At 39.3% G+C, this 27,825-nt stretch overlaps 1 protein-coding gene and 1 long non-coding RNA gene across 20 annotated transcripts in view; one reads left to right on the top strand and one right to left on the bottom strand.

Moving 5' to 3' along the window:
- TENM2 (teneurin transmembrane protein 2) overlaps positions 1-27,825 on the bottom strand; it is a 782,612-nt gene that overhangs the window by 172,268 nt on the left and 582,519 nt on the right. For all 19 annotated transcript variants that reach the window (XM_081845776.1, XM_081845777.1, XM_081845770.1 and 16 more), the window contains one exon: positions 27,193-27,431. In XM_081845776.1, coding sequence (XP_081701902.1) covers positions 27,193-27,431 — 239 coding nt within the window. The remainder of the gene's footprint in view (positions 1-27,192; positions 27,432-27,825) is intronic.
- On the top strand, positions 6,483-9,006 carry LOC309333460. Its single transcript, XR_014152528.1, has 2 exons — positions 6,483-6,600; positions 8,844-9,006. It is a non-coding gene; the product is annotated as an uncharacterized lncRNA (long non-coding RNA).

Genomic DNA, 27,825 nt, shown 5'->3' with positions numbered 1-27,825 from the left:
AATCTGAGTGGGACCCAGGAGCAGATGACAGCTGACACATAGAAGCCTGCTGCATCCAGTGAAATATTTACAATTTAAATTGAAAAAGCAAGCCTGAGCCTGCAGAACAGCTATCCTGGGCTTAAAAGGCTAGATATCACAAAATATATTATTTACACAGTTGGAATACAATATATATGCTTCATGAAGTGCAGGTGAAGCTCTACGTGCACAGAGTATACACTGAAACATGAAGACCTCTACCAAGTGCTATTTTTCTAGAAAAAGAGGCTCTGGAACTCAACATGAACAACCTCCCTTGTTCTCTTATAATGGCAATGGCACCCACCTGAGAGGTGCCAGAACTTAGTTCTAGTGAGTTCTGGTTGAAAAAAAGAGCCCTGTCTCTCTCTTTTTTCATACCAGTGCCAGATTGTTAAATGCCCTCAGTATAAAGAGGACAGACTTTGTTTCTTTAATTTCAAAGTGATTGCCATTTCAGCCATTCTTCTCCTTTAACTAGATATTTTCTCTGCAGCAGGTTGTTAGTGCATTAAGAAACATAGGCGCTAATACTTCAATCTATATGCAGTTTTCTTTCACAAAAATTCCTGACAGATTTCAAAGGGGATGTTGCAGCCAAGAAATGAAGAACCAAGCCTACAGGGTTTGGCTTCACTTTGGGATGAACTGTGCTGGCAATTTTAGGAGGCTGCCAAATAAGCAAACTGCAAGACTGCTACCCCTCTAAGTGACTCCCCAACCTTGTAAACTGTAAGACTGTGAGAAAAAGATATCTTGTGATTGGAGCAAGGGTGACAGCTAGATAACTCATTGGCCTTGGTGATGTTGCCATTGCGTATGTATGCACTGAGCAATGTGCAAATGATATCTTGGGTGAGCCAGATTAGCATTGAGTACAGTCATACCTCAGGTTACAGATGCTTCAGGTTGCGTGATTTCGGGTTGTGCACCGCGCCAAACCCAGAAGTACCGGAATAGGTTACTTCCGGGTTTCGGCTCTTGTGCATGAGCAGAAGCGTCGAATCGCAACCTGTGTGTGCACAGACACGGCGCTGCAGGTTGTGAATGCTGTGGGTTGCGAATGTGCTTCCCGCACGGATCATGTTCGCAACCCGAGCGTCCACTGTATTTGATTTTTCTAAGATGTATGATCTTTACACATCTTTTGCTCACACAACGTATCATGGTTCTGAGAATATGCCCAATCATAGGTTCTGTGATTGGTTTCATAGGTTATGTGATTCTGAGGGTCCTGGCACTGGGTAATCAGGACAGACTGGAGATTCTGCTGGTTTAGCACCCAAGTCTGATCTCAGAAGCAGTGTTGAAAACTACCAAACTGCTGATTCTGGGAGACTTAAACATTCATGCTGAGGTGGTTGGCTCTGGGGTGGCTCAAGACTTTATGGCTACCATGAGAACCATGGGGCTGTCCCAACATGTCACTGGCCCAATGCATGTCCCAGGTCAGACTATGGGTCTTGTATGGGTGGGATGGGAAGGGACTGGATGTGAAGAGGGTGATCTGAAGGTGGGGGATATAGGACATCTATCCCTTGTCATGGTCAGATCACTTCCCATTGTGTTTTAGATTTTCAGTACTCTGTCCCCCCTGCAGAGGTGGGGGACCTATTGGGATGGTCCGCCCTGAGAGGCTGATGGATCCAATAGGCTTCCAGAAGACTCTGGGGTTTTCTCTGACTGATATGACTTGCCCTCCTATTGAGAGCCTGGTCAATCTGTATCCATATGGCTTGGCCATCAACACAATTGCTCCTGAGTGCCCTCTCCTGCTTTGTGGAGCCCAATTGGTTCTGTGGTATACTCCCAAGCTTAGGGCAAAGAAGCAAGCTGGGAGACGGCTTGAACACAAGTGGAGGAAAACTCCAGATGAATACAACCAAACCATGGTGAGTGCACATTTTGGAGCTCACTCAGTGACAGTGAACGCAACAAAGAAGGCATACTTTAAGCTTCAATTGCATCCTCATTATGCCACCCAGCAGAGCTTTTCCGGGTAGTGCAGAGTGATGTGGAGTGCCTTCTGCTAGCTTTGGCTGGTGGCCCAGCCATGCCCTATCTGGACAGGGATGGCCTAACTTCTGTGGTATACATTCTGATAACCTCTAAGTTGGATTACTGTAATGTGTTATGTGTAGGGCTGCCTCTGAAGTCGGTTTGGAAACCTCAGCTGGTGCAAAATGCAATAGCCAGGCTGCTCACTAGAGCAAGACGGTTTGAACATATAACACCAATCCTGGCACAATTGAACTGACTGCTGATTAGTTTCTGGGCCCAATTCAAAGGGCTGCTTTTGGCCTATAAAGTCATATATTGCTCAGGACTTCAGGATCACCTCTCCCCATAAAAACCGACACAGAGCCTGCACTTGTCACATGACTCCTTTCTCTATGGCCCCCATCCCAGAGAGGTTTGGAGGGTGCCAAAAAGAGAACAAGCCTTTTCTGTGATGACTCCGATTGTGGAACGCTCTCCTCAGAGAGGCTTGCCTGGCACCATGCCAGGAAAAAGCATTCCTCTTTACCCAGGCTTATGGCTATTAAACAATCTATGTCCTATGAAAGTGTGGGGGAAAGGATTGTTATTATGATGACTATTTTACTAGTAGGCTGTCAGCTGTCAGTATGTTTTTTATTATGATTTTATCATTGATGTTTTGTAATGTGCTTCTAATGCTGTACACCGCTCTGAGATGGTATATTATTATTATTATTATTATTATTATTACTATTACTATTATTATTATTATTAACAGGTTCTCTGAAACAATGCCAAAATATATACATTTTTAAAAGCAAGCCTTGGAATCATAGGGAGTGTGGTTATGGGTGGGTGGAGAGGCATTGTAGAAGCATATATGATAAATACAAGAGAGGGAACAAGAAGGTTGCTGACTGAGTAAATGTAAATAAGAATGCAGCAGGCATGTAACAAAATACTTTAAACACATCCTTTGTAAGGCACCCTTATATATGACGTAGCTGTCACAAACAGTGTCGAATGCTGTAATTGAAAAGATATCTGAACAATTATCAGGCAGACACTGTAACATTACTCTTGGCAGAATGAAAGCACTGATACTGCACATCAAGCTGGTGCAGTGAAAAATAAGATAGGATTACACATAATATTGTCCCAATATTTTTAGTCTTCTTTTTCACTGAAAGTAATATATTGCAGATGTACTAGCATTAACACATTTGTCTCCATTTCCTGACAATTCTAAAGCTAATGGATTCTGGGATGAAGATGTGACGAAACCAATAAAGAGCACATTTTAAAGACTACATATGATGTAACACTTTGCTTCTGGGTTTAAAAAACAGTGTGCTTTTTGTCACATGTACAGATATGCTATACTGGAATCCCACACCTACCCCACATAGAAATATCAGTGAAAGGTACAACTCTATGATTCTATGTGAACAGTATTGGTTGTCAGCTGGCAGAATGGGAAATTTCAGGCTCACAGAGGTCTATGGCAGACACCCATCATAAGGTTACTGTTATTTCCCTCTCCTACAATTTTTACCCATATACTTGCCATCAGCCTGCCACACTCTAAGTCATGATTCTTTTCACTAGTGTACACGTCATTTACATATAATGCTTCTCCTCCACCCTTCCTATTCCTATTTCTTTTGGGCACGTTGTATCCCTCAATTTCTACATTCCATTCATGAGTTTCATCCCACTAGGTTTCAGTAATACCTATTACATGTTATGTGTCATCCTGTATTAAGAGCCCTGCCCCATAAACTAAGAAGTCCTGAACATTATAACCTCCTATAGGCAAATTGATGCATCCTTCCACCCTACCTAGATCATTTTGGCTGACCTTTTCTGGATCTTTTCTACCTCTACAATATCCTTTCTGAGGTGAGGTCACCAGAACTGTACACAGCATTCCATGCAAGTCACACCAAAGGTTTTCACAAAAGCATTAGAATATTGGAAGTTTTCAATCCTTTTCCTAATGATCCCTAACAATGGAATTCACCTTTTTCACAGGTGCTGCACATTGGGTTTGTGTATCACTGAACTATCCACCACAACCGCAATATATTTTTTCCTGGTCTGCACCACCAGTATAGATCCCAACTGCGCATCTATATGTGAAGTTTATGGCTTTATTTTATTGCCTCAGTGTGGATCACTTTATGCTTGTAGCTCTATTGTTCAGTTTTGTAATGTCTCTGGACAAAGAAGTCAAAACTTAATGCTGGTAATCGAAAATGAGTAATATGAAGAGAAAGCAATTGTCTGATCACAGCAAGTCAACTTTAACTTTTGTAATTAATGCATGTTGTACTGTTAATTAAATTGTATCACATCAAATTTAATTCCTTTGCATGAAAATTGGTGCCTCACTATGGACAATTCAGAGAAAATTGTCTTGGCCCACTGCTCAGTATTATCTAAAGCTTTCACTGTGCTTGGCAAGACTTGCAGGCGGGGGAAAAACATTTTCAGATGTTGTGTTACTTACATGAGCATTATCCTTACAGTGCATTGGAAATTTCTGAATAAAAAACCAAAGCAAAATTCCAGCAATATCTAAGACTTTAGAGACAAAATTCACAAGAAGCAGTTGCAAAGAAGTCTCAGTTCATGCCAGGCAACATATTTACAGAAGATTGACTTGAAATACAGAATGCTGCAGCGAGGCTCCTCACGGGGTCTCTGCCATGGGAGCATATTCACCCAGTGCTTTTCAAGCTGCACTGGCTCCCGGTGGAGTACAGGGTCAGATTTAAGGTGCTGTTTTTGACCTTTAAAGCCCTTCACGGCCTAGGACCCTCGTACCTACGGGACCGCCTCTCCCGGTATGCCCCACGGAGAGCCTCAAGGTCCATAAATAGCAACACCCTAGTGGTCCCGGGCCCTAAGGAAGTTAGATTGGCTTCAACCAGAGCCAGGGCCTTTTCAACTCTGACTCCGGCCTGGTGGAACACTCTGCCTCATGAGACCAGGGCCCTGCAGGATCTGATTTCTTTCCGCAGGGCCTGTAAGACAGAGTTGTTCCGCCTGGCCTTTGGCTTGGAGCCAATTTGATTCCCTCCCTCCCTCTCTCTTTTTTTCTTTTCTTTTCCTTCTCCTCCTGCGATGAGGCTACATTTTAATATTTTAATGTTCCATTATTTTAATGTTGTATTTTATTTTTGTTTTTAAGTTGTAATCATTCTTCTTGTTTTTATTATTGTTTGTAAGCCGCTCTGAGCGGGAGGGTGGGGTATAAATAAAAAATTATTATTATTATTAAATATATTTGCATTTCTGGCATGGTAAAACATTAATGGTAGGTAATAATTTATTCTGTCTTTCATACCTTCTTAAACTCATAGAAATGGAGAGCAATTAACTGAAGTCAAGGAAGCAGTTGCTCAGAGATGTAGCACAGCATAATGTCTACAGTAGGAGTAAAAGAACCCGTCAAGTTCGTCATTTTTCTCATTGTCCCTCTACAATAGTTTAAAATTTACAACCTTAGGCTACTGACAGACACACACACAACTTCTGAATTGGGAACTATGGTGAATGGTTTGTAAATAGGCCAAGATCCAGAAGCCATATTTAAATATGGCATCCAAATCTGGTTTATTTGGAACACATTCACCATAGTTCCCACTGCAGATGTAAAAGGAAGCCATGATTAATTGCAGCTTCCTGGTTTGTTTTGCAAAAAGTAGCAAAAGATTGGTGTACCCACAGTATATCCATATCCTGGTTTATTAAGTCAGGATTTGATCATCCAAACGGGCCACTAAATTAACACATCAGTTGTAAAATGACTGCAAATGTGTTTTGTAGAATATGGCTTCAGAAATCACTGCACCATTAAATCAAAACCTTGTCTTGTGTATATCGAAGTGTACCATCCATTTCAGTGACAAATAAGTTCCCCATTAATATATCCTTGTGATTGCAGGAACACTGTTTAGAATACCTATCTCTATTATAAAAATCACAGTTTCCTTTTGCCTCCTATTTGCTAGCATTAATCACAAACAGCATGGTTCCATGTTTAATTTCAATCACAGCATCTATTTCTCTCAGGGAAAAAATTAGGTTCTTATTAAAACATTTAACCTCGGTAGTTTGTATTTCTCCTAATAAGGTGAAGGGTTTTTAAAGGGGGGGGGGAGAAATAATTATACTAAAAACTTTACAGCACATCACTTGTGAATTTTGCATCATGTTATTTTTAATTAATGCAGCAATGCCTGGAGACTCATGGGCTCTCCAATTTAATAAATGAAAGGAAGTAAATAAAACAAAACAAATAAAGTGTGGTATCAAAATCTCCCTGGCAGAGGTTCTCTGTGCTACTAAGACTTTAAAAGGATAATGTTAAGAGAATATAATTGTCTCTCCACCCGCTCACTTTTGCATTATGACATCAAAGCAATTGTTTTCTCTATATTTGCAACATTTGATTGTAAAATAGGTCTGCAGCGTTTTGAGTTAAATAACAACACAGGGACAGAGGCAAAGGCTGAACACAACCTAATGGTTTAAGAGGTGGTAAAGCTTGGAGAAATCTGGTGAATCAGGCACAGAACCTGAAGGAATCTGGTGAGTGAGAATACAGCCAAGATGGAATGTTTTGCTGCAACTTTTAACAGCAATGGACTACTCCTCCCCTCCAATTTTGTACCAACAGAGTCTTCCACCTCCACTTCCTACCTTCTTTCTTGGTCTAGGAAAGGAGAAGGGAGAATGTCTTGTGAGTGGGCAGAAGATGGCAGGTCTGACCAGGCAGGAAGACTGCCACCTGTAGTCACTAATGCCAGATTCAAGGACTCCCAAAGTGCATAGCCTGGGGCAGTTGTCAATATCTGCCTCCTTCTCTAGGGACAGCCCTGGCTCCAACTAGCTTTTCATTTAAGAGTTAACTAATCTGTTCAAAAATATATCCCACACCTCCTGTTCTTCCATGTTTTCTAATCTCCATTAACAGATCAAAAAAGAGAAAACAAGCCCAAAGGAAGCAAACTTCAAATGTTGCAATCAGCATTTACACTTAAAAAAATATTTTATGCCAGTTTCTTTGCTGGCCAAAATGAGAATTTATACGATCACCAACAATTATTTTTGACGTTTCCACAGAATGAAGTATATTAAGAATTCAGAGGCCTACATTAAAACTTTAGTGGGCAGCTTTTTCATGCTGTTCATTTCTAAAGTTTTGGCTTTATGTGTAAAATAAGTAAATGGTAACTTTGGTAACTATGGATATATAACAGATAGGTAACGGTAAATAATATTTTTCTTTGAATATGGAACCCATGGAGGGAAGGAAGGAGGTCCGAAGGTTTGAAAGAACCTTTTATTTTAATATTTCGAAACAGTTAAAGATAAAATGTATAAAATTATGTAAAACCTATAAACTTTTTTTTAAAAAAATAAGTAAATGGTAAAACTCTGGAACTGCTGAATTGTGAGGATTTCACAGCGACTCTGGGTTAACACATGGTTAACACCCCTGTGACTATTTAGCTGGGAAAAGACCAGAGGAGGCAGTAAGAATATTTTATTGGTTAATTGTAAATCCCATTCTTTATATTAGAAGTAATCAATGAAGTATTTTCCATTGATCTGATTTCATCCAAGTTCAATAATGTGTTACTTTTAACACAACATTATTATTATTAAACTAAGAGCACCATTTAAATTTCACTGCAAAACACAGCTAAAATAGAAACAGCAAGAAAATATATCCCAGTATTAACTGTACTCTTCAGTCAATTAAATGCAAATTCAATAATTTGTTTAATGGCATCATATGGCATGTACAGCTCAATTTCTTTTTTCAGTTCAATATCAATCAGCAAAAGATGCTTAAACACACACACACACACACACACACACACACACACACACACACACACATATATTTACATGTCATTATGCTAGTATGGGTTAAGTAGCCTTTCAGGTCACTGCAAATTCAATCAAAAGCTTATTGCTTTCAGTGCATAAGTGGTCTGCAAAGCAATAGATTAATATGAGGCTTGCCCCGAAGAACTTGACTATTTGTGCTTTTGGGTAGATTATTTCCAGGATCCACCCTCTTGTCAGCATAGGTATTTTCAAGTGATTTTGACCACCCTTACCCATGTTGATCACAGCAGGGCAAAAGATTCCTCCTACAGTTTCTCTAGAGCTATTCATAGAAATCTCATCACACACTGGGAATGGCATGTAACCTTTCTTGCCACAACAAGGAGAGTAAAACAACATCTAGGGATTAGTAGGAAGTAGGAAATGAGAACTCCTGAATCCTGTGCTGCCTAATGTAAAGAATAACAGTAAAAACTCACAGTCAAGCTGAGAGAACTTCTTGCAAACAGAATTAAAACTCTTGGGGGCTTATAATACTGTAAACACAACCATAACCACTTTTAGTCCTAGACAAACATGCCAAAGTGACTGTGGCCAAGATCTGCTTGTATTCTTAATAAACCATATTTATGCTATTAAGTGGAATTAATGAGGGAGGCGGGAGGATAATGTTTTAAATAATAATAAAGATGAAACGTTTTCCACAGACACACTCCAGGTGAGCAGCAGATTTTGTTCTGTGGGTCAGACATGCAACAGAGGGTTACATAAAATCATGGGACTTTCCTAATACTCTCTCTACATAAGTCAAACTAAATCACAGAAGTGATTTGTAATCTCTGCTGCATGTGTGATTTTTTAAACCAAATTTTATTTTATATATAACAACTCAAGAGAAACACAATAAAAAGGACCAACTGAAGAAGAAAAAATAAAAACTGCATTTCACTAAAAAAAACTTTGTTATTTTACAGGGTCACTGTAAGGACCAGTTTCAAAATCTCAACACACTAAATCCAGATAAGAAGATACATTTCAAGCTAATAATTCCACAAACCAGGTTATGATGCTGGGACTCTATGAAAGGTGTTTTCATTTGCAACATGATCAATAAATACTTGCCATGCAATATTAAAAGTGTCTTTCTTAAGCTGCCCTTAAGGAAGCATACCTTTTGTGACATATTTTCCAGTACTGCCAGACTTTATCATACCAGGCCTTGAGAGAAACGGCCTACAAGTTTTTTGATTAATTAGTAACCAACATTCAGCCAGCCATAGGGCTAAAAAGGTCTGCACTTGTCATCCTTGATCTGGCCACCCCAGATGTTAAGAAGTGCCAGAATTAGTATGGCTATGGGCATATGGTCCTTGTCCGTTGTCTTTAATTTCAGTGAAGATTTTGTTTGGAAAAGAAGCTACTGTGGAACAGTCCCATCAAAGAAGGAAATAGGTCCCGTTCTTATTTCTGTACCACCGACAGACAGGGATGCTATTGTAGAGATAGTGGCATAACACTGCGGTAAGACAATCCCACAAGCATCCTGCCCCCTCTTGACTGCTTCAGTTAGTGGAACTGGCACTATTACAAGTGCCACATAATACCCATTCCACATTGGTAAGAACTTAATCTTTTAGTGTGGCACCACATATACTTTGGAACTCCCTGCCTATTGATATCAAGCAGGTCCCTTCACTGTATTATTTTCTGTACAAGCTAAAAACATTCTTGTTTAGGCAAGCGTATCCAGGTGCTTATAAATGCTGGTGTCCATTTTAATCTGTTTTAATATTGTAACATTTTGGAGAAAAAGTTCCTAAGCCAGTGCAATCCCCTCTCCTGCCCTTATTGAAACTGATTGAGCCTGCTTTATTTTCTTTATTTTATTTTATTTACTGCATTTATAGCCCATCTTTTTCTCCAAGGAGCTAAAGGTAGCATACATGGGTCTCCTTCTCCTCATTTAATCTTGACAACAATCCTGTGAGGTAGGTCAGACTAAGAAGCAGTGACCAGCCAAAGGTCACCCAGAATGCTGGTCTTTGCCCAAACAAGTGTGAGTAGGGATGGGGCAGGGCCAAGGACTTAAGCCTAGCTGTCTGGCTGGATGCAGAGGAGTGGAGTGATGCACCAGCTAGGGAACCCCCAAGAGAACCCCAGGGGAAGAAGGCTCAAGAGTCAGGGGATTGGTGGTGGGACGACAATGCATGGTCAGAGGGAGCAGACTGAGAGGGGGTGGTGTCGGAAGCTGAAGATGTAACAGGATTCTGGTGAGCCAGAAGAGTCTGTGGCAGAGAGCAGTCTAGAATCAGAGGCATAAGTGGGGGGGGGGGAGGCAGAGATCAGTCAGGCTGCTGAAGAAGCCAGTGGGTCTCCTCCTCCTGCTGAGACCAGCTCCTTTCCCCCTGGTCTCCCAGTATCAGAAGAGGTATGAAGAGGGCAGAGCAGAGACTGACTCATCAACAGAGTCTCAGGTTGCTTGGTAAGGATCTGGGAGTGGAGGAGGCTTAGGCAGCTGTAGGACGCTGGGGATCTTCAGTCCTTGCAGATGCTTCATTGGGGCAAGATCTACTGGGAAGAGTTGCTGTGCTCACTAGGCCTGCTCTCTGGAGCTGTTTGTTTCTTTGAATAAAGAATTAACTTCACTGAAGTCGTGTGAGTTATGACTGACCTGCTTCTAGCACCTGTCCTGACAATAATGCACATTTCATTTGAATATATTCCATCAACACCCAGGGTGAGATTTGTATAAGGGTAGGCATGTTCCTCTCAGCCACTAGTTCATTGAGACTTACTTTACAAGATGTTCATTACATTGCTCAAAAATCACAATGTTTTTTAAATAGGTGCAGGGCTGTAGAGAGATTATTCTTCTTTAAATAGATTTTATGAGGTAAAATTTTGTTTTTAAAGTAATATTTATAGGAATTCATTCTGTATACATTATATTCACTTGCTGCTAGGGGCTGTAAGAAATATAATGTATATTCAATAGTACTGCAGGTGATTGGAGCAGTTGAACTGTGAGTTAACGTTCCGTCAAAACAAGAACTGCTTTGAGAGAAAGGTCCTATATATAGCAGACTGAAATTGTGGGACAATTCATCCTAATATAACAAAATATGCTTAAGTCTAATGCATGGAGAGGTTGAGACCATAGACTAAGCTATCTTGCAAGGTTTAGCTAGGTGACATGCCCTAAGCTTGGGAGAAAGGGTTATATCAAAGCCTTTGTTCTCTGTCTCTTTTCCACCATGTAACCAACCAGTAAGGATGTCAGGATTGGTTGCTCCAAGCATAGACTGTGTGGCTTTATTTGTATTTCTATGCAAATAATTTAGAAACACTTATTAATTTTGAAACTAAATTGTACTGCCTGTCTTTTCTTGCTACTGTATGGAAAAGCACATTAATCTTATCTTTGGTAAGTTAAAAATGGTTTTTCTTACAAACTCTTCAAACGTGCAGTCTCTTTCTACTCTAAGGGGAAGTGGGAAACTCTTGAACTAAGGAGGAGATATTTTAAAGGTCTAACAGCCTCTATTTCCACACTCTACTCTGCCACATGTTTTGTGATTTTAAATCTCACCAAAGAGTACTTGCCTCAAACCTGGATCTAGGCACCCAGGAAATTACCCTTTTGTTCTTTAGCCAAATTACAAAAAAACTAAAATGCCAAAAGAAACCTGGTGAGTTTATAACCAGACAGATCATTGGACATTCTGCCTCACCCCATTGGAGCAGATTTGTGGCCTGATGCAAGGGGAGATTTCCACTCAAATTTTAAAACTTTAGCTGGAAGGAGAACTTTGAGCATAAAAGGCTGGTCAAGTTATTCAGCCTTTGGAGACTGTCATTGCAGTCAGGTCATCATGTGAAGCAGCAGCAGAATGTGGAAGTGGGAGCAAAAGGCCAGGGAAAGGAGACTGTGGCTTGCAGAGGCTAGGGAAGCCAGCAAGGAGCCAAGAATTTGAATCACAGGTTGTAGTGGAAAGTCTGTGAAGGAATTAAATTATCACAAGAGTGAGACATTGAGGGAACTTAGCAGCCAAGGGTCAACATTAACTCTGCAGTGCCTGAAATAGCAGAGGTTGCTGTGCCTAGATGAAGATTTTAAGGGGTCTGGTTTAAAGACTGAGAGTCTCCAGAGCATGAGGACCAAATAGAAAACTTGGCAGGTGCAGCCCTTAGTGCCAATTGGTTAGGAGTTAACCAGGTTGGGCTGGCTAGGGTTCTGAGACTAGGTTTAAATAGAGTGAAGAACTCTATTCTAACAGCAGCAGAGGAAGGAAAATTATTTCCAGAGGTTGGTGGTTTAAACATCACTGCATACCCAGTTTACAAAAAAAGACATAATTGGAAGCAACAAAGCTAACATCACGTGTAGATATGATAGTACGGCAACTAAACCAGGAGAAAACCCAGAAAGCCTATAAGGTAAGGAAAAGTAGTCCATTACTAAAAATGTCTCTAATCAGAAATTGTCAGATGTAAGTGTGAAAGGTCAAGTGGAATTCAATCTTGCACAGAACGAAGAAAATAGCAAACTATGTATATATGAAGACAAAGGCAGAACAAATCTACAGTAGCGTACAAGAAATGGAAAGGAGATTAAATGGTATATGGCCAAAAAACAACAGCACCCCACAGTCAAGATTTCGCCTCACTTTTTGAACTCAACAGGCCTGTGTTAGAAAGAAGATGGGGATGGAAGTGTGAGACTATGAGTGTTAGCAATTATGATGTTGTGGAGACAGCTCTTCATGTTTTCAATAAATGGAGTAAGAGTAAACCTGGGAGTCAGCTTAACTTCAGTGGTGACTAAAGCCCCAGAAGCAATTGTAACAAAGGAGTGAGAAAAAACAGAAATGTGTGAAACCATCACCTGCTTTCTGTGAGCCTTTTAAGTGCACACCAGCAGAATGCACATTAATTTACAAATCTGTTGTTTATAAAATGTTAGACACTGGACATACACCATGGTGTAAACAGGGCAATTCAAGCTAAAGAAAAGGAAAGTAACTGTTTCTGTATTTCTGAGAACTAATAGCTGTTTCTTGCACAGCTTCATTGTTTCACTATTATCTGTTAATACAACAGCAGTCAAAGTGCAGCTGTGGTCCTCAGCATATTCGGCATTTCTTGTCTGAGCATAATCCCTCAGGTAATGAAAAACCCATTTCTATTTCCACATCCTCACTACTCTTCATAGTGAAGGCCCTTGCAGCCTGTTTCCCATTTATTGAAGCTTATTCCTCATCCAAGCTGTCTGGTTAGTATTAAAGAATTAGCTTTTAAAATGCTGCTTTGCCAATATTTATTTTAGGATTTTTCTGATAAATTTCTGAGATTTAAAACTATCAAGAACCCAAATATTCTAAACCTAAATATCTGATCCACACCAGAGAACTCTAGTGACTTTTAAATACCATTTAGGTTTGTAAAGAAATGGATTACGTATACCATATTTTAAAATCAAGAGTTAACAAGATAAGATTAGGCTCAAAAATTGAAGCTACTATATACTCATGTTAGAGTAAGAATAATCTTCAAGCCTCAGAATATTTACAACAGGCAGGTCCACAAAGGGCTGTCGGCCTTTATAGCTTTCTGAACACTGTTGGAAATGGCTTTATGCTGATTCCTTTAATCATATAATAATGGTTACTATACAAAGAAACTGAGTGCAACAGTACATAATTGTTGCCTTGAACATTCTTAAAGGTTCCGGTTTTATAACTCTTTTAAGATCCTTTTTCTGTTTTCTTCCTCTTTTGTGCACTCACATTACAATTATGCCTTTATATCAGTGGTATCTCTTGGCCCTCCAGATGTCGCAGGACTTAAACTTCTATCAACTCCAGCCAGCATGGTCAATCATCAGGAGCAGTCTGAGTTGTAGATCAACAAATCTGGAGAGGTACAGGTTGTCCCTCCCTGTTATGCATGGTAAAATGGATCATTTTCATAGAATCATAGAATCATAGAATCATCTTCTATATTTGATGTTTACTCACCCCACCCCTGCATAGTCCCAAATGTGCACTAGGGCAGTTGAATAGTGACCAATGTAGCATTTGTAAACTTCTTGACATAATATTTTGTTTTAGCGAATAAATGCCTCCAAAGCAAGAACTTGTACATGTGGTCAGCACCAAGTCCACATGGCAAGTTGTAATGCCCACAGGAATTTACACTGAGCTATGGCAACACCCTGATATTGTTTCTTTTCAACCCAATGTTTATCATGTCATTTTTCGTTTAGTCGTTTAGTCGTGTCCGACTCTTCGTGACCCCATGGACCAGAGCACGCCAGGCACTCCTGTCTTCCACTGCCTCCCGCAGTTTGGTCAAACTCATGCTGGTAGTTTCGAGAACACCATTCAACCATCTTGTCCTCTGTCGTCCCCTTCTCCTTGTGCCCTCCATCTTTCCCAACATCAGGGTCTTTTCCAGGGAGTCTTCTCTTCTCATGAGGTGGCCAAAGTATTGAAGTCTCAGCTTCACGATCTGTACTTCCAGGGAGCACTCAGGGCTGATTTCCTTAAGAATGGATAGGTTTGATCTTCTTGCAGTCCATGGGACTCTCAAGAGTTTCCTCCAGCACCATAATTCAAAAGCATCAATTCTTCGGCAATTAGCCTTCTTTATGGTCCAGCTCTTACTTCCATACATCACTACTGGGAAAACCATAGCTTTAACTATACAGACCTTTGTTGGCAAGGTGATGTCTCTGCTTTTTAAGATTCTCTCTAGGTTTGTCATTGCTTTTTCTTATCATGTCATAGAAGTTCCATTTTTAAAAGAGGATTTCATACTAATGAACATCATATAATTTGTTATCACCTGGTTAGCAAATTTTCTTTTCAATTTCCCAGTCTCAAACGCAACATTAACAAAATTGTAAACTGGTACCAGTACTTCAGTGACTGTTTCTGCGTTTGCCCTTTATTTCAACATAATCACATTTCCCATAGGGTCTTTATTTACTATGTTTGTGTTGTTTATTGTAATTTATGAAATAAAATAACATTTCTTGTTAGTTCACCAGATGAGAAAGCAAACGATCAATACAATAAAGCACAATTAACTTATTCTTTTTTTCTTGGAGAACTTTGTGGGGGAGGGAATAGAGAAGTATGTTGTGAGAGTGGAGAGAGTTATACTTTATAAATTTATACAAATATGTATGTGAACAATTCGGGGGGAATTAGGTTGAAAGTGATAGAATAGGCTCTAGCCACAACTATGTTAAGTCTAAGGGACGCGGGTGGCGCTGTGGTCTAAACAACTAAGCCTTGGGCTTGCCGATCAAAAGGTCGGTGGTTTCGAACCCCCACAATGGGGTGAGCTCCCATTGCTCGGTCCCAGCTCCTGCCAACCTAGCAGTTCGAAAGCACACCAAAAAAAGTGCAAGTAGGTACCACTCCGGCGGGAAGGTAAACGACGTTTCCGTGCGCTGCTCTGATGTCAGTGCTCCGTTGCACCAGAAGCGGCTTAGTCATGCTGGCCACATGACCTAGAAAATCTGTCTGTGGAGCGGACAAACATTGGCTCCCTCAGCCTGTAAAGTGAGATGGGTGCCACACCCCCAGAGTCGTTCGCAACTGGACTTAACTGTCAGGGGTCCCTTCACCTATGTTAAGTCTGATTGATTTCTGTGGGACTCATTGTGACTAACTTTGGCTGGACTGTGTGGCCTGCAATTTATTCCAAAATTGAATGTAAAAGTTCTTATTTTTTAAAAAATTGTAGCATGTTTTTGAGTGAGGTTAGCTAAAATAATAAAATGAATAAACAAAAAATAATAAACTTTAAATTAGGGGAATCAGAAGAGCACAACTGATTTAGAGAAAGTTAGAACATTAAGAAATGTAGCATTTCATAAAAGATACTGGAGGCTTTTAGTTTCCATAGAAATATCTTGAAGTGCACATACTCAAGACCAAATAGTTTACTTGACATATAACATTTGTGAGGAGCATCTTTTTTCTTCTCCTCTTGTAGTAAACATAAAGACCAAACATTTCAAAAACCCGCTTTGCTGTAGTTTCCTTCAAGGTTATAAACAATATGTTTCCACTTCAAGTTATATTTAAAGCATAATGTTTTAGCTTATGTCCACGCCAGCGCCTAACTACTTCCTACAACAGAACACATTAGTGCTCAAGTGCAGTACCTATATTAGCAACGGGCCAATTGACCTTTCAGAAAGTCTCTTCTAATCCAAATCAACTTGAGCAAAGCAAATAAATATCAAGTAAATAGAGTATGTGTACCCAGCAGGCAAATGGAAACCTATCTCACCATATTCTGCTGGGGGCGGGGGGGAATAGTAAGTCAAGAAGTTTCTACTTCCTGCAAGTTTCTTAGAAAAGGCCTACTGGAAACCAGAGATCTTAGCAAAGATGAATTATCATAGTACAAGAAAACATTCTACCCAGATAAAAGCACTCAAGAAGAAGGAAGAGCAGGGCAAGTGAATTGTGCAGTCTTGAGAAAGTCCCAAGGACCAAACAGAGAGGCATGATAGGCCACATTTGCCACCCAGGCCTCATGTTCCCCATTAGGCAGAATTAGGTGACTGCCTCAGCTGGCAGAAGCTGCAGTGTGTGTGTGTGTGTGTGTGTGTGTGTGTGTGTGTGTGTGTGTGATGGCAATTCCTTGACTGCACCCTTCTGTGGAAAGACAAGAGTTGTGTGTGTCATGTAGTCTGTCCTGTACCTTCAAAACTAGCCTGCTGCCTTAAGGTATAGCAGATTACATTATCCTGCTCTAGTTTTGAAATAAAACTGCCAGACTTTTTGCTTCTGTACATGGAACAGTGGGGTATCATCTTACCCACTGCCTCAGACAACACACTGTCTTGGACAGGCCTTTAATAAGCTGTTGGATTCAGCGGAGAACAGGGACCAAAGTCACAATAACTATGGCAGCCAGAGAGGAAAAAAAGACAGGGCACTTACAGAGTCCATAGTTGTGTAGAAGGTGGAATTTTATTGAGTGCAGCTTCTCATGCAATCTATGTTTGCTGGAGCTCCCTCTTAAAGGTGCAGGAGCCTGGGCAAGCTAATGCTCCCTCTCTCTGTGTGAGGGAGGGTCTGGAAGATGAATCCTCATATTACCGTTGTCAAGTGGGAGTGTCAGGCCCAGAACTATTGTTAGGCAGAGTGAGGCTGCCACATCAGGCAACAGATACTGAGGGGTTGGTTGTATGGTGTTGGGGAGCTGGTGTATTGCATCTAACTTGCCTTCCAACACCTAAGTGAGCCTCCTGCCTTTAGGTGTGGTAAAGGATCTCTGTCCTATACCCAGTTTATAAATATTGAATTGCCATTCTAGTTAGCTTTGGCACGTAGAATTGTAAGGGGCGATCTTGTCCTTTTCTTCAGGCAGCAAAATGTCAGACCCTTTAGTTCCAAGCACTCTACTATAAATGAATATTCCTATCCCTGTAGATTCAATTACATTTAGTAATATTTTCACTTTCCAATATATTTACATCACCAAAATCAGCTTAGATTCAGCAACAATGCAATAAAATGAATGGGGGGGGACCCTTATAGAAATTAATTCTGAATAATCAGGATGTGAAGTTAATTAGAGCGAACAGGTGTTGTTTTTACTAGCATTATTGTTTAGGCAAAGGCAGAATTTACTGAAGAGATATTTATTCACTTCATCATAGAAAATTGTGCCTAAAATTTGATAGAATTCTATATCTCCTGTCAGTTCCATTCCCACATTCCACCACAAAATGCTACATTGCAGCATTTTTATTACCCTTTCTAATTATTATTTTCACACTCTTTATTTCATACCTACTTTTTACACTTTGTTTGCTTTCTCATCATTTTCTCACTTACTTTCCTGCTCTTTTGCGTATCCTTCCTCAGGTTTTGGGGGCATTTATTGTATTACTGAGACGGTATCTTAATTGTTGCTTTAATCCATATGCAGCAAAACAATACTGTAAAACTTAAAGAATGTGATTTATTCTGAAGAAGTTTAATGCTATACATGCTCTGACTTTTAAAATGCAACTTAAAATTGAACACATTCTGCTTAGAAAAATATAGTTAAACCCACAGCTAAAATGGAAAACACTTTCATTGTTGTTGATAAATTTATCATTTGCACTTTGTTTATGCTTTGAAGATAAGTATACACTAACCTCTCAGGTAAATTTTAAATGCTATAATATACGGACAGAATAGCTCCACAATGCCTTGACTTTTGTAATTCTAATGTGCCTGAGACACATCATGCAAGCCCAGTCTTGAAGGTTCTAAGAAAAAATGTATTCAGAAGCATAAAGAAGTACTATGGATGCAGAGTGAATTAAGTGGAGGGAGATAAGGCTTAAAATCCTTTGTTACACATAGACACAAACACATGTATACAGAAGTCCAGAGGAATATGGGAAAGAATGATGATAATGACAATCCAAAAAAATTTCCTACACACCTTAACACTGCAAAATAAAAGGTGTGAGTTAACCCTCCCTTAGTGTCAGGTGTGGGGGACAGGGAGTCCAGGTTAGATTGGACAGAGGTGTCCCTCCACCCAGCCTTGCTAGTCTCCATCAGCATCACTCCGCCACTACAGAGATCCCTGTTCTGCCTCCTAAACATGAGAATGGGGTAAAATGCTACTGGCAGGTTTCCCGCAGCCAATGGAAAACTCAAAAATGTAGCTTCCCAAGGGTGGAAGGGGCTAAGCCAACTCAGGATCCAATACAGCTGGCTCCACCGCCATCACTTGACAATATGAGGCCCAGTTTGTGTTCAATTGCTGTGATCTACCTGCCCCACCTTTCACTCCAGCTTGTGTGCCAGTAAGGCTGTGAATGGAGTGGTGGCCCTGTTATTCTGTTAAGCTCCTCAGGGCAGCACCTGGGATCTGGATTGTGTTCTTCCTCATTCTTCTTCTGCTAGTGGCAGTGAAATGCAAGTCTTTTGTCAGGAAAAAGGAAATATTTTCCCAACTGAGAATGAGTAACTTGAGATTTCAATCTCCCTGGAATTTCCCTTATTATGCAAAACCGGGTGTTCACAATGAATTTTAACGTGGACCTATTTTAATGTAATGCCACAGTCCTGTGGTGGGATCTCGTAACATGTTTTTACCTCTTCAAAGCAGCTGTGGGTGAGTTTTGATTTTGACAGGAGTAGCGTAAACACATCCATTTTATCTGATTATGAAGCTGCTATTATAGCCATTTGGGGTGGGAGAAAGACACTGGGTAACTAACTCTGTTGTTCCAGTCATAAGAAGAGTGAGTGATGTAGATTGGGGAAATACACGTGGAAAGTTTTTTGGGTTGTTTTTTAACTTTCTAAATGCTGTTTTTCAAATAAAATTGGAGCCCACAAAACCACTTTAAAGTGTCAGACGATCCAGTTGTGTATGTTCTACATCATATCTGTCTAAGCTCTCAGTTTTAATGTACCAAAATATAACCTGTAATAATGAAAAAGAAAGCCTTAGTCTATTAAAAAATTCAACACACTAAACCAGAGAAAGGACTGCATTTCCGATTTAGGGAGCAAAGAAGTCTGGATCTGGGAATGTGGAACTCAAACACAGGGGGCCATGCACAACAAACCAAGTACATTAACAATACTTAACACAGTCAAATCACACACAACACTGGATTCATTGCAGCCAATTGCAAATTAATCATCAAGTCAAACACTAGTGTCCTGCAGTATGCTCTATTCTGCAGCCCACTGTGCAACCCCCCTTGGGAAAGAAATGAGAAATTTCGAGGGCTATTGAACACTGACCTTTCAGAGTGAATTGTCACACAAGTTATTTAACACTGATATTTCTGGTAGGAGTGGACTTCAAGCTCACTCTTCCTGCCGAGTAATGGCCTAGTATCAGTATGCAAGGCTATGATATGATGCAGACAAATCTTATCAAAGGGCCAGGCAATGCAGGCAAAAACATCCATTGAAGAGATGATCCCTAAAATGGCCCAGGAGGGAGCTAGAAAGAAGCTTACAGTCCTGAAACCAATTGTAAAACTTTTATGCCACCTATAGAGAATTGTATTCCCTGGAAACCAGAGTGTGTCATGTCACTTCAGAACACCAACTGTACCATAATTTAAGTATATTCTTAATTTAAAAAACCCACAAATTATTATTATTAATTGAATGCATTTGTTGCTTTCCACAAAAAAGTCTCAATACAAGATTAAACTAATAATTTATGGAATCTTGCTCATTCACTAGTGCTGCATTTGCTATCAGTTCTACCAATTTGGTTCTGCCCTTTTGTGAAGTAGAGATTTGGAGTCTTGGCTAAAGAAGTGTTTGCAAAGGAAGAGCTCCTTCAAATCCTGAATAAATTCCCTAGTGCACTGAAGTAAGATTGAAACCCAACCTACATATATTTTCCACTGTTTTATTAAATCAACTTGCAAAAAAAAAAAAAAAAAACAGTACAGAAGGAAAACAGAGGCTTCCCCTGACTGTAGTGAAAAGTTTTCATTAACTTTGGCTGTAAAAAGACATCTAGTGTAATCTAAGCAAGAAAAAAGCCACAATTGCATCAGAAGTGTAATCAGAATGAGAGGTATTATGAAGTACTTACTAAGACAATAACCCCCTGTGAATAAAGTTTGCAACAAATTTACAGCCGTGTCCCAAAGTAATGCAGAAGAGGCCACCGGGGAGGAATTCACTCTAATAGATCCGAAGAAGGCATAACAGCAAAATGACGATAGCTAGAAGTAAAGGCTTCCTGTACGCTAAAATTAATATGTGTGGTACAAAGACATTGGGATGAAATTCTGGATAGGCTCTGGGGACTAGTTGCTCAGGGCATTCCTTAAAACTTGCAGGTGCTTTCACAAAGGGCTTTAAAAATACTTCTTTAATATTCGAAGCCCCTTTGGTCACATCATAATGATTTGCAACATTCATGCCCATATGTTAATGTTTTTCACTTGCACAGCCAAATTCTAGGCTTATTCTTTTGGAGGGAAGCGTCCCTCTGACTTCAGTGGAGCTTATCTCCAAGTGAGAATGCATAGGATTGCAGTCTTAATTATGCAATTACTGTACTGTTTTCCAGTACAGAAAAGACCAGGTAGGCCTATAGGAGGAAATCTTAGTTGCAATTTCTGTACAGTATAGCCAAAGAAAAAGTCACACAACACTGCAACCACTCAAACAAATCAGCTGCTGATTTCCAGATTACAAATCATAGCAACAAGTCTTTTAAAAGCCTTTGTTGAAACCAAGCACATGTTCTCCCTCAGACATGTGACTGATTTATTTGTTTTTAAAATATATTTCTATACTGTTCTTCACCAAAACAGTCATAGGACAGCTTGCATCAGAACAAAGTAATACAAAGCATAATACTCAATAAACCAAAACATTAAAACAATTCCAATCAATACATAAATGTCACAATTAGCATCAAAACAGGATGTCGGCAGAGCATAGATTATTATGAACTGGAAATTGTAGTTTGTTTGAGTGAAGGAGACTGCGAGTGGAAGCAAATGACAAAACTTGGCTCCAGATCACGGCTTGTTTAGAGATAAACAAAGCACAATTCCTGGTTCAGTTCTCACACAGCTAAGCAAAATATTGTGATTTGGTCTGCCCCCCCCCCCACTCACTCTAGGAGAGAAGCAAAGCAGGAGCAATCTGCTCATCCATAGCAAACCATTAACCATGGCTTACCATGATGTGTGAACACTTCTGTATCTTAGTAGTGGTGAAAATGAAGAGAAATAGCATATTAAAGATATTGCAAGCCAATTAAAAAATATATATTTGAGCACTTCAAGTTTCTGATATAAAATTATTGACTTCAGGGAGCAGAAATGTAAAAGATAAAATAGCATAAAATGTTAGGTGGCAAACATATGAAACTAGAAAACTAAAAACCTTAGTGACTGGTGTGTGTGTGTGTGTGTGTGAGAGAGAGAGAGGGGGGGGGATAGGTAAAAAACAATGTGATGAATAAGCTCATCATTTCAGTCTTGCTAGCACTTTCTCTTTGTATCCTAACTGAAAGACAGAGCCAAAAAAATCTTAATTTACTCTTTAATTGGCTCATTCACCTTGACCTTCAACTAAATCCAACTGCAGTCATTGTAGTGCCAATGCCAAAGGTGGCAGCCAGTCAAAAGTAAGTTCTTTCCAACCATATAGATGTAGTTATCTACTTTTCACAGACTGAGATATTCTTTACTGTTTTAGTGTTTGTATAACCTCTCAAACATTTCTAGTTAAACATGTTCCAAGTCATCTCTGGATTGTAATGAATTATAAATCTGAAAGCATTCATATATCAACATATCCAACTAGTATATATCCAATTAATAACTTAATATATCTAATTAATGATACAGGGTTTTGTGGGGTTTTTTAATAAATACACATATATCAAAGTTGTTACTCTAAAACTATGTCATTTGCTTTGGGGTTTCTTGCATGTATAATGAAACCTGCAGTTTTCCCCTCAATGCTGTATGACTATTATCTAGCACAAATCGTGTATCAGTACCATGACATCCTTAACATGTGTAGACATATTTTTTTTAAGACATGCTAGAATTTCTGTCTTACTGCTGATGTCACATTAATGTTAGCCTCAATCCTGCAGCAACTGTGTAACTATTGGGCAGTGAAAATATTATGGACAGAAGTAAGGACTATAATGCATAGGAGAGCAGTGCTGGCTAGAGAAATGGCTGATTACGGTACTTCCTAACACCCCTGCTTCAGGGGAAAAAATACTCAGGGGATGGAAAGAGTTAAAAGAAATGCATGCAAACACTTTTAAATAACAGGAAGCTATATAAGTGTCTTTATAGAGGAGCAGATAACTAAATATAGGATATATGTAAGTAAAAGCATGAAAACCCTTTTAATACACCCAAATATCATGTAGGCTTGATCAGTAGGAGAGGCAGCAAGCAATTGTGCCTCATACTGATGTCAGCCCAGTCTGCATGTAATGTTTACTAGGATAGTAGTCCTCAAACTTTTCAGACCTGGGACTTATTTTTTCGCTCAACCATGGTTTGTGTCACATTTATTATTATTTTTACTATATATTTGTTTGATGGTACTGTTGTTGCATCTACCTTAGTCACGGTCCCCATCCCTAGTTGAAGCCCAAAGTGTTAGGCAACATCCTGATACATCTTCCATCACTTTTGGTGATGTGATTTAACTGGCCAACTATGAAACAGCTGAGCCCTACTAGGCATGGAAATATATTACTATGAAAACTTAATAGATGTTAAGATTGTGCTAATTATGTTCCTGTTAGAATACTGAATATGGTTGACTATGTTGCAAAGCTGGATTGTAGGAAAGTAGCCAAAGACAGCAGTTTCTGTGCCAACTGGGGATGGGGTGTGTGGTCAAATCCCAAGGTACAGTTATGACACCAGTTCTGAAAATCTTATGGTTGATCTTATGAGCTACTATGTTAACGTAACAGATTGTAGGAATTGGAAGTTTTCTTGTTATACTTGCCTTCTTGTGCCAAAATGTAGACCATCATGGGTCAATCTTTTATTTAATCAATTTACAAGAGAGAACTGATGATTTAAGGTCTGAAGTAATAATATTATCTACATTTTCAGTCAAAAGCTGAGAACTAAATGGATTGTATTCTCCCTATTCTGTGCATACACTAGGGCTGTTATATAAGTGTCTCTTCTTCACCATCTTTTTCTGTCATTTCCCCTTTATTTCCCCAAGTCCAGGTCTATTTCATATGATGGAAGGCAGCAAAATAGTCCCAGCACTCTAAAATTCATCAGTATGAGTCTCAACATATCAATTTTCAAGTAGAACAACTTTAAATACATTGCAGGCTTTTAGCTTCCCTAGAAAATAATACTTCTATTGTTTCCCAAGGAAACCCTAAGTACCCAAAATTACCACGCTTTTAACATACTGACATGTTGATGGCCTGATGCTTTTCCAAGCTCAGAGTCAGATTGACAGAAGTCAGAGTAGTTTAGAGGAACACTTAAAATATGGCATTTTACATTGGGAAAGAATTACTGCAGCGAAAAAAAATGACAAGGTGACTTTCTAATTCTCAAAGTTTGGCATGGAAGGAGAGAACAAAAATGAATTTAACTGACAAACGCTTTCATCTCTGATCCAGCTACAAAGAGCAAAGATAGGCCAACAATAGGGTTTGTGGTATATGCTTCATATTAACTACTCAGAGCAATGCTGACTGTATTTTTTTCTGGGTTTATCACTTGATCCACTGTTTTAGAGGCACACCTGTTTTAAAAGGACTAAATCCCAATCTCACAGCCTTCACAATGGATTTTGTTATATTTTGGTTTGGGGCTTTCAGAAATATCTGACAAAGTGGTGACAAGTTTTTGACACAATGTGCTGATGCTTAAAGAAACCCAACACAACAACATAATGTACAATATATATGTCACATGATGTTAGAAGGATCACACAGAGAAACCCTTTAAAGAAACTTACTGCTGAACTGATACACCTGCTTTCTTTCTAATTATGTAAAACTGCCACATCTTAGTCAATTGCATTTGTGCAAAAGTAGGAGGGAGCACAGACGACAAAAATTAATACATGAAAGCTATTGAAACTGCTCTATAAAAACCAGCTCTTTAAAAACAGTTCTATCTTCAAAACTTTAATACGTTTCCATCTTCTTTTCCCCTGAGATAAAACTTTTTCGTCTTGCTTTTAATTTTATGCTGTTGCTTTTGTTGTCCAGCATTACTGTTTCAGGGAAAAGTGAAAGATGGCATAGAGCTAAATTTCCCAGCCTAAGTGCCTCCAGGAAAAAACCAAAACATTTCTGTTGAACCTCTTTGGGGGTGCATAAACATGCATATGTGTAATAAATATCATATGGAACATAATACATTCCACATACTTTACCATGCACATTATATTTGTACTTTTGTAGTAACTGACTTTACATGTTACCAATATGAGAATAGAAACATGGGTTTTTAATGAAATAATTAAGGGGTGGCTTTTTTTGTTTGTTTAACCTCTAGCTAGTGTAGTATGATGCCCTGAAATATTCACCTACAATATTCTATTTCCATCTAGTATAATAACGACGCCTGTAAATTAAATATCAAATCTTGCTAAGGTCACAGCTTAGAAGCATGTTGTGGACAACGTATTTGAAAAGTTAAACTGTACATTGTATATAAATGAATTTATCTGTATCTATAAAAAGCAGAATTTAAGAAATGCTTAACGGCAATTTAACTCCTGTACTCGTCTTACTGGCAGCCAATTGAAATGTTACTCCACCATATGGAGGCTGATAAATGCTTCCCTATGGTGGCACTTCTTCACAGCTGGGGATAACATTTGCAAGCACTTTTAGCACTTAACCTGTGTGTTCTTCCAATCCTGTGTACAGTTTCTCTGCCAGTATAGTTGCAGCGTGGGATGTTCAGCACTGCCATACAAACTACTTAACTGGTACAGCACATGGTATAAGGCAGGGCTTCCAAACACCCAGCACTGCCACAGAAGCATTTTAAGTAGCTTCCAGAGGGAGTGTGGCCACAGTTTTAAAGGAAGGAATACCTTTTGTTACTTTTGCAAGTTTTAAAGGAAGGAATACCTTTTGTTACTTTTGCAAAGTAACAAACAGCATACATCTTAAATACACAACTGGAAGTAGAATTTTCAAAACAGAACAACACAAATAATGTTAGCCACAATAACACTCAGTAGGATTCAAAATATTTTTCTATTACAGTCATACCTCGGGTTGCGAATGTGATCCGTGCGGGAGGCACATTCGCAACCCGCACTCTTCGCAGCCTGAAGCGTCTTGTCTGTGCATGACGTCATTTTATGTTTTTGCGCATGCGCGAGCGCTGAAACCCAGAAATAACCCATTCCGGTACTTCCGGGTTCGGCGCGGTTCGCAACCTGAAAACGCGCAACCCGCAGCGTTTGTAACCCGAGGTATGACTGTATACTTCTATACCACTCTTCAGAAAGTTTCTATGGGTTCCAAAAAGTTTTCCATCTTGACACTTACCAGGCTGACACCTTATTTTGACTGTTTTTATCCTCGCTCTCCAATGACAATGTTAATAAATGTTCACGAATGTTAAACAATGAATTAGCTTTTGTGCCAGGTACAGAAGATGAGCAATGCAATCCTATACATACTTACTCAGAAGTAAGTTCTACTATATGGGATTTTATTACAAGTAAGTGTATTTAGGATTAGAGTCTAACGTAGAAGAGGGATGCAGACTGCACAAATACTAGTTTGGTTCCTTTTAAAGGAAATTCACTCTCCACTAACAAATGCCATTATTCATTCATATTTTTCTCCCTTTTATTTGCCACACATGTATCTTGGGAAAAATTAAAGCTTTTTTGCTTGTATTTCTATACATAATCTTCAAACTCCCAGCAAAAAGACCTCTGTCAAAAGCAAAATGTATAGATATGTGGAGCTTGCAGCATGCACTCTAATTAATGGTTGCATGTTTAATAACTGAGACAGTGGCTTTTATGTAATCAAAGAATGAAGTTTGTAAATTATGTAGGTTTATTTGATTTTTAGCAAACTTATGGCTGTCATTAGAATTATGGTGGAGGTGGAAAAGCCCATTCACTGCCAGATTGTCTTGATACAGTAGACTTAACATCTGAGGACACGTAAAAGATCAATACCAGGACCAGCCAATAGTACATGGAACAAGCTGATTCAGAAACAAAGACAATACGCAATCTAACAATGCAAGAGTATGGAGCAGCTAAATCAGTGCCATAGAGCACGACACGATGGAATAAGAACAAAAGTTAAAGAGGGGCTTTATGTATGTTGACTTTCAAAGTACCAATTATTATGCAGAGAACAAAACCTGTAAAAAAGAAATAGTGGCTATACAGTATTCCAATTCACTAGCTATTCTGCCTCCCACCACCACCAGCCTGCCCCATTCAACTCAGGATGTATAAAACTGAGAGAATTAGGTCGTATAAAGAATCCAACACTTGTTGTTATCTCAAAACAATACAAACTGGGCATGCTTCAGGGTTTTACAGTGAAGTATTTCGTAGCCCAAACTATTAAAAAAGCTTGGTATATATGCTAACAAATTTAGAAAACAACAGCCCTCCTATCTAATTAAAATTAGATTAGATTCTAAAACCTCCAGTGTCTTTAAGCAATGTATTTCTCTCCCCCTACCCCCAAATAATTGAAGAAAGGGATTTTGGATGAGGGGTACGGCAGGGTGGAGTGAAGCAGTTGCACACTTCATGCGAGATTTTTTTTGAAATATGGACTTACCTATGAAATAGGCCAGCAGGATGGCGAGCAAGATCGCAGCAGCAATCGCTGATAAAGCAGCACATTTCCAGCTACAGTACTTAGAAGGCTTTTTCAGCTTGAACGCATTTCTGGAAAAAGTATTTCTTGGTAGCAGTCTGGGAGGTGGTGTGTAAACTGTTCCTGAGGTCAAAGGGTATCCAGGGGAAGAACTGCTGAATAGAGGAGTTGTTCCAGAAGATGTCTTGAACAAGAAATGCCTGAAATGCAAACAAATGAAGCACAGTTAACAAATACAGGACAGACAAATAACTCAGCTGTTTTGGAATATGAAGTAAAATAGTGGCACAGCCGTTCAAGTGGGTGGTCATAACTACTCCTTGTGGAGCAAAATCCATAGTTTAACTATGTGCTGAGTGAAGAAGTACTTTCTGTCGTCTGTTCTGAACCTTCCAACATTCAGCTTCACTGGATGTAAATGAGTTCTAGTGTTATAAGATAGGGAAAAAACTAGTCTCTATCCACTTTCTCCATACCATGAACAATTCTATATCCTTCAATCATGTCTTCTCTTATTCACATTTTTTCTAAACTATAAAGCCCCAAATGCTGTAACTTTTTCTCATAGGGGAGAGTCTCCATTCACTAGCTGTA

Source organism: Podarcis erhardii (genome assembly GCF_964252035.2).
Source record: "Podarcis erhardii genome assembly, chromosome: 2".
NCBI classification, from domain to species: Eukaryota; Metazoa; Chordata; class Lepidosauria; order Squamata; family Lacertidae; genus Podarcis; species Podarcis erhardii.
This window is presented reverse-complemented; position numbering and strand designations above follow the sequence as displayed.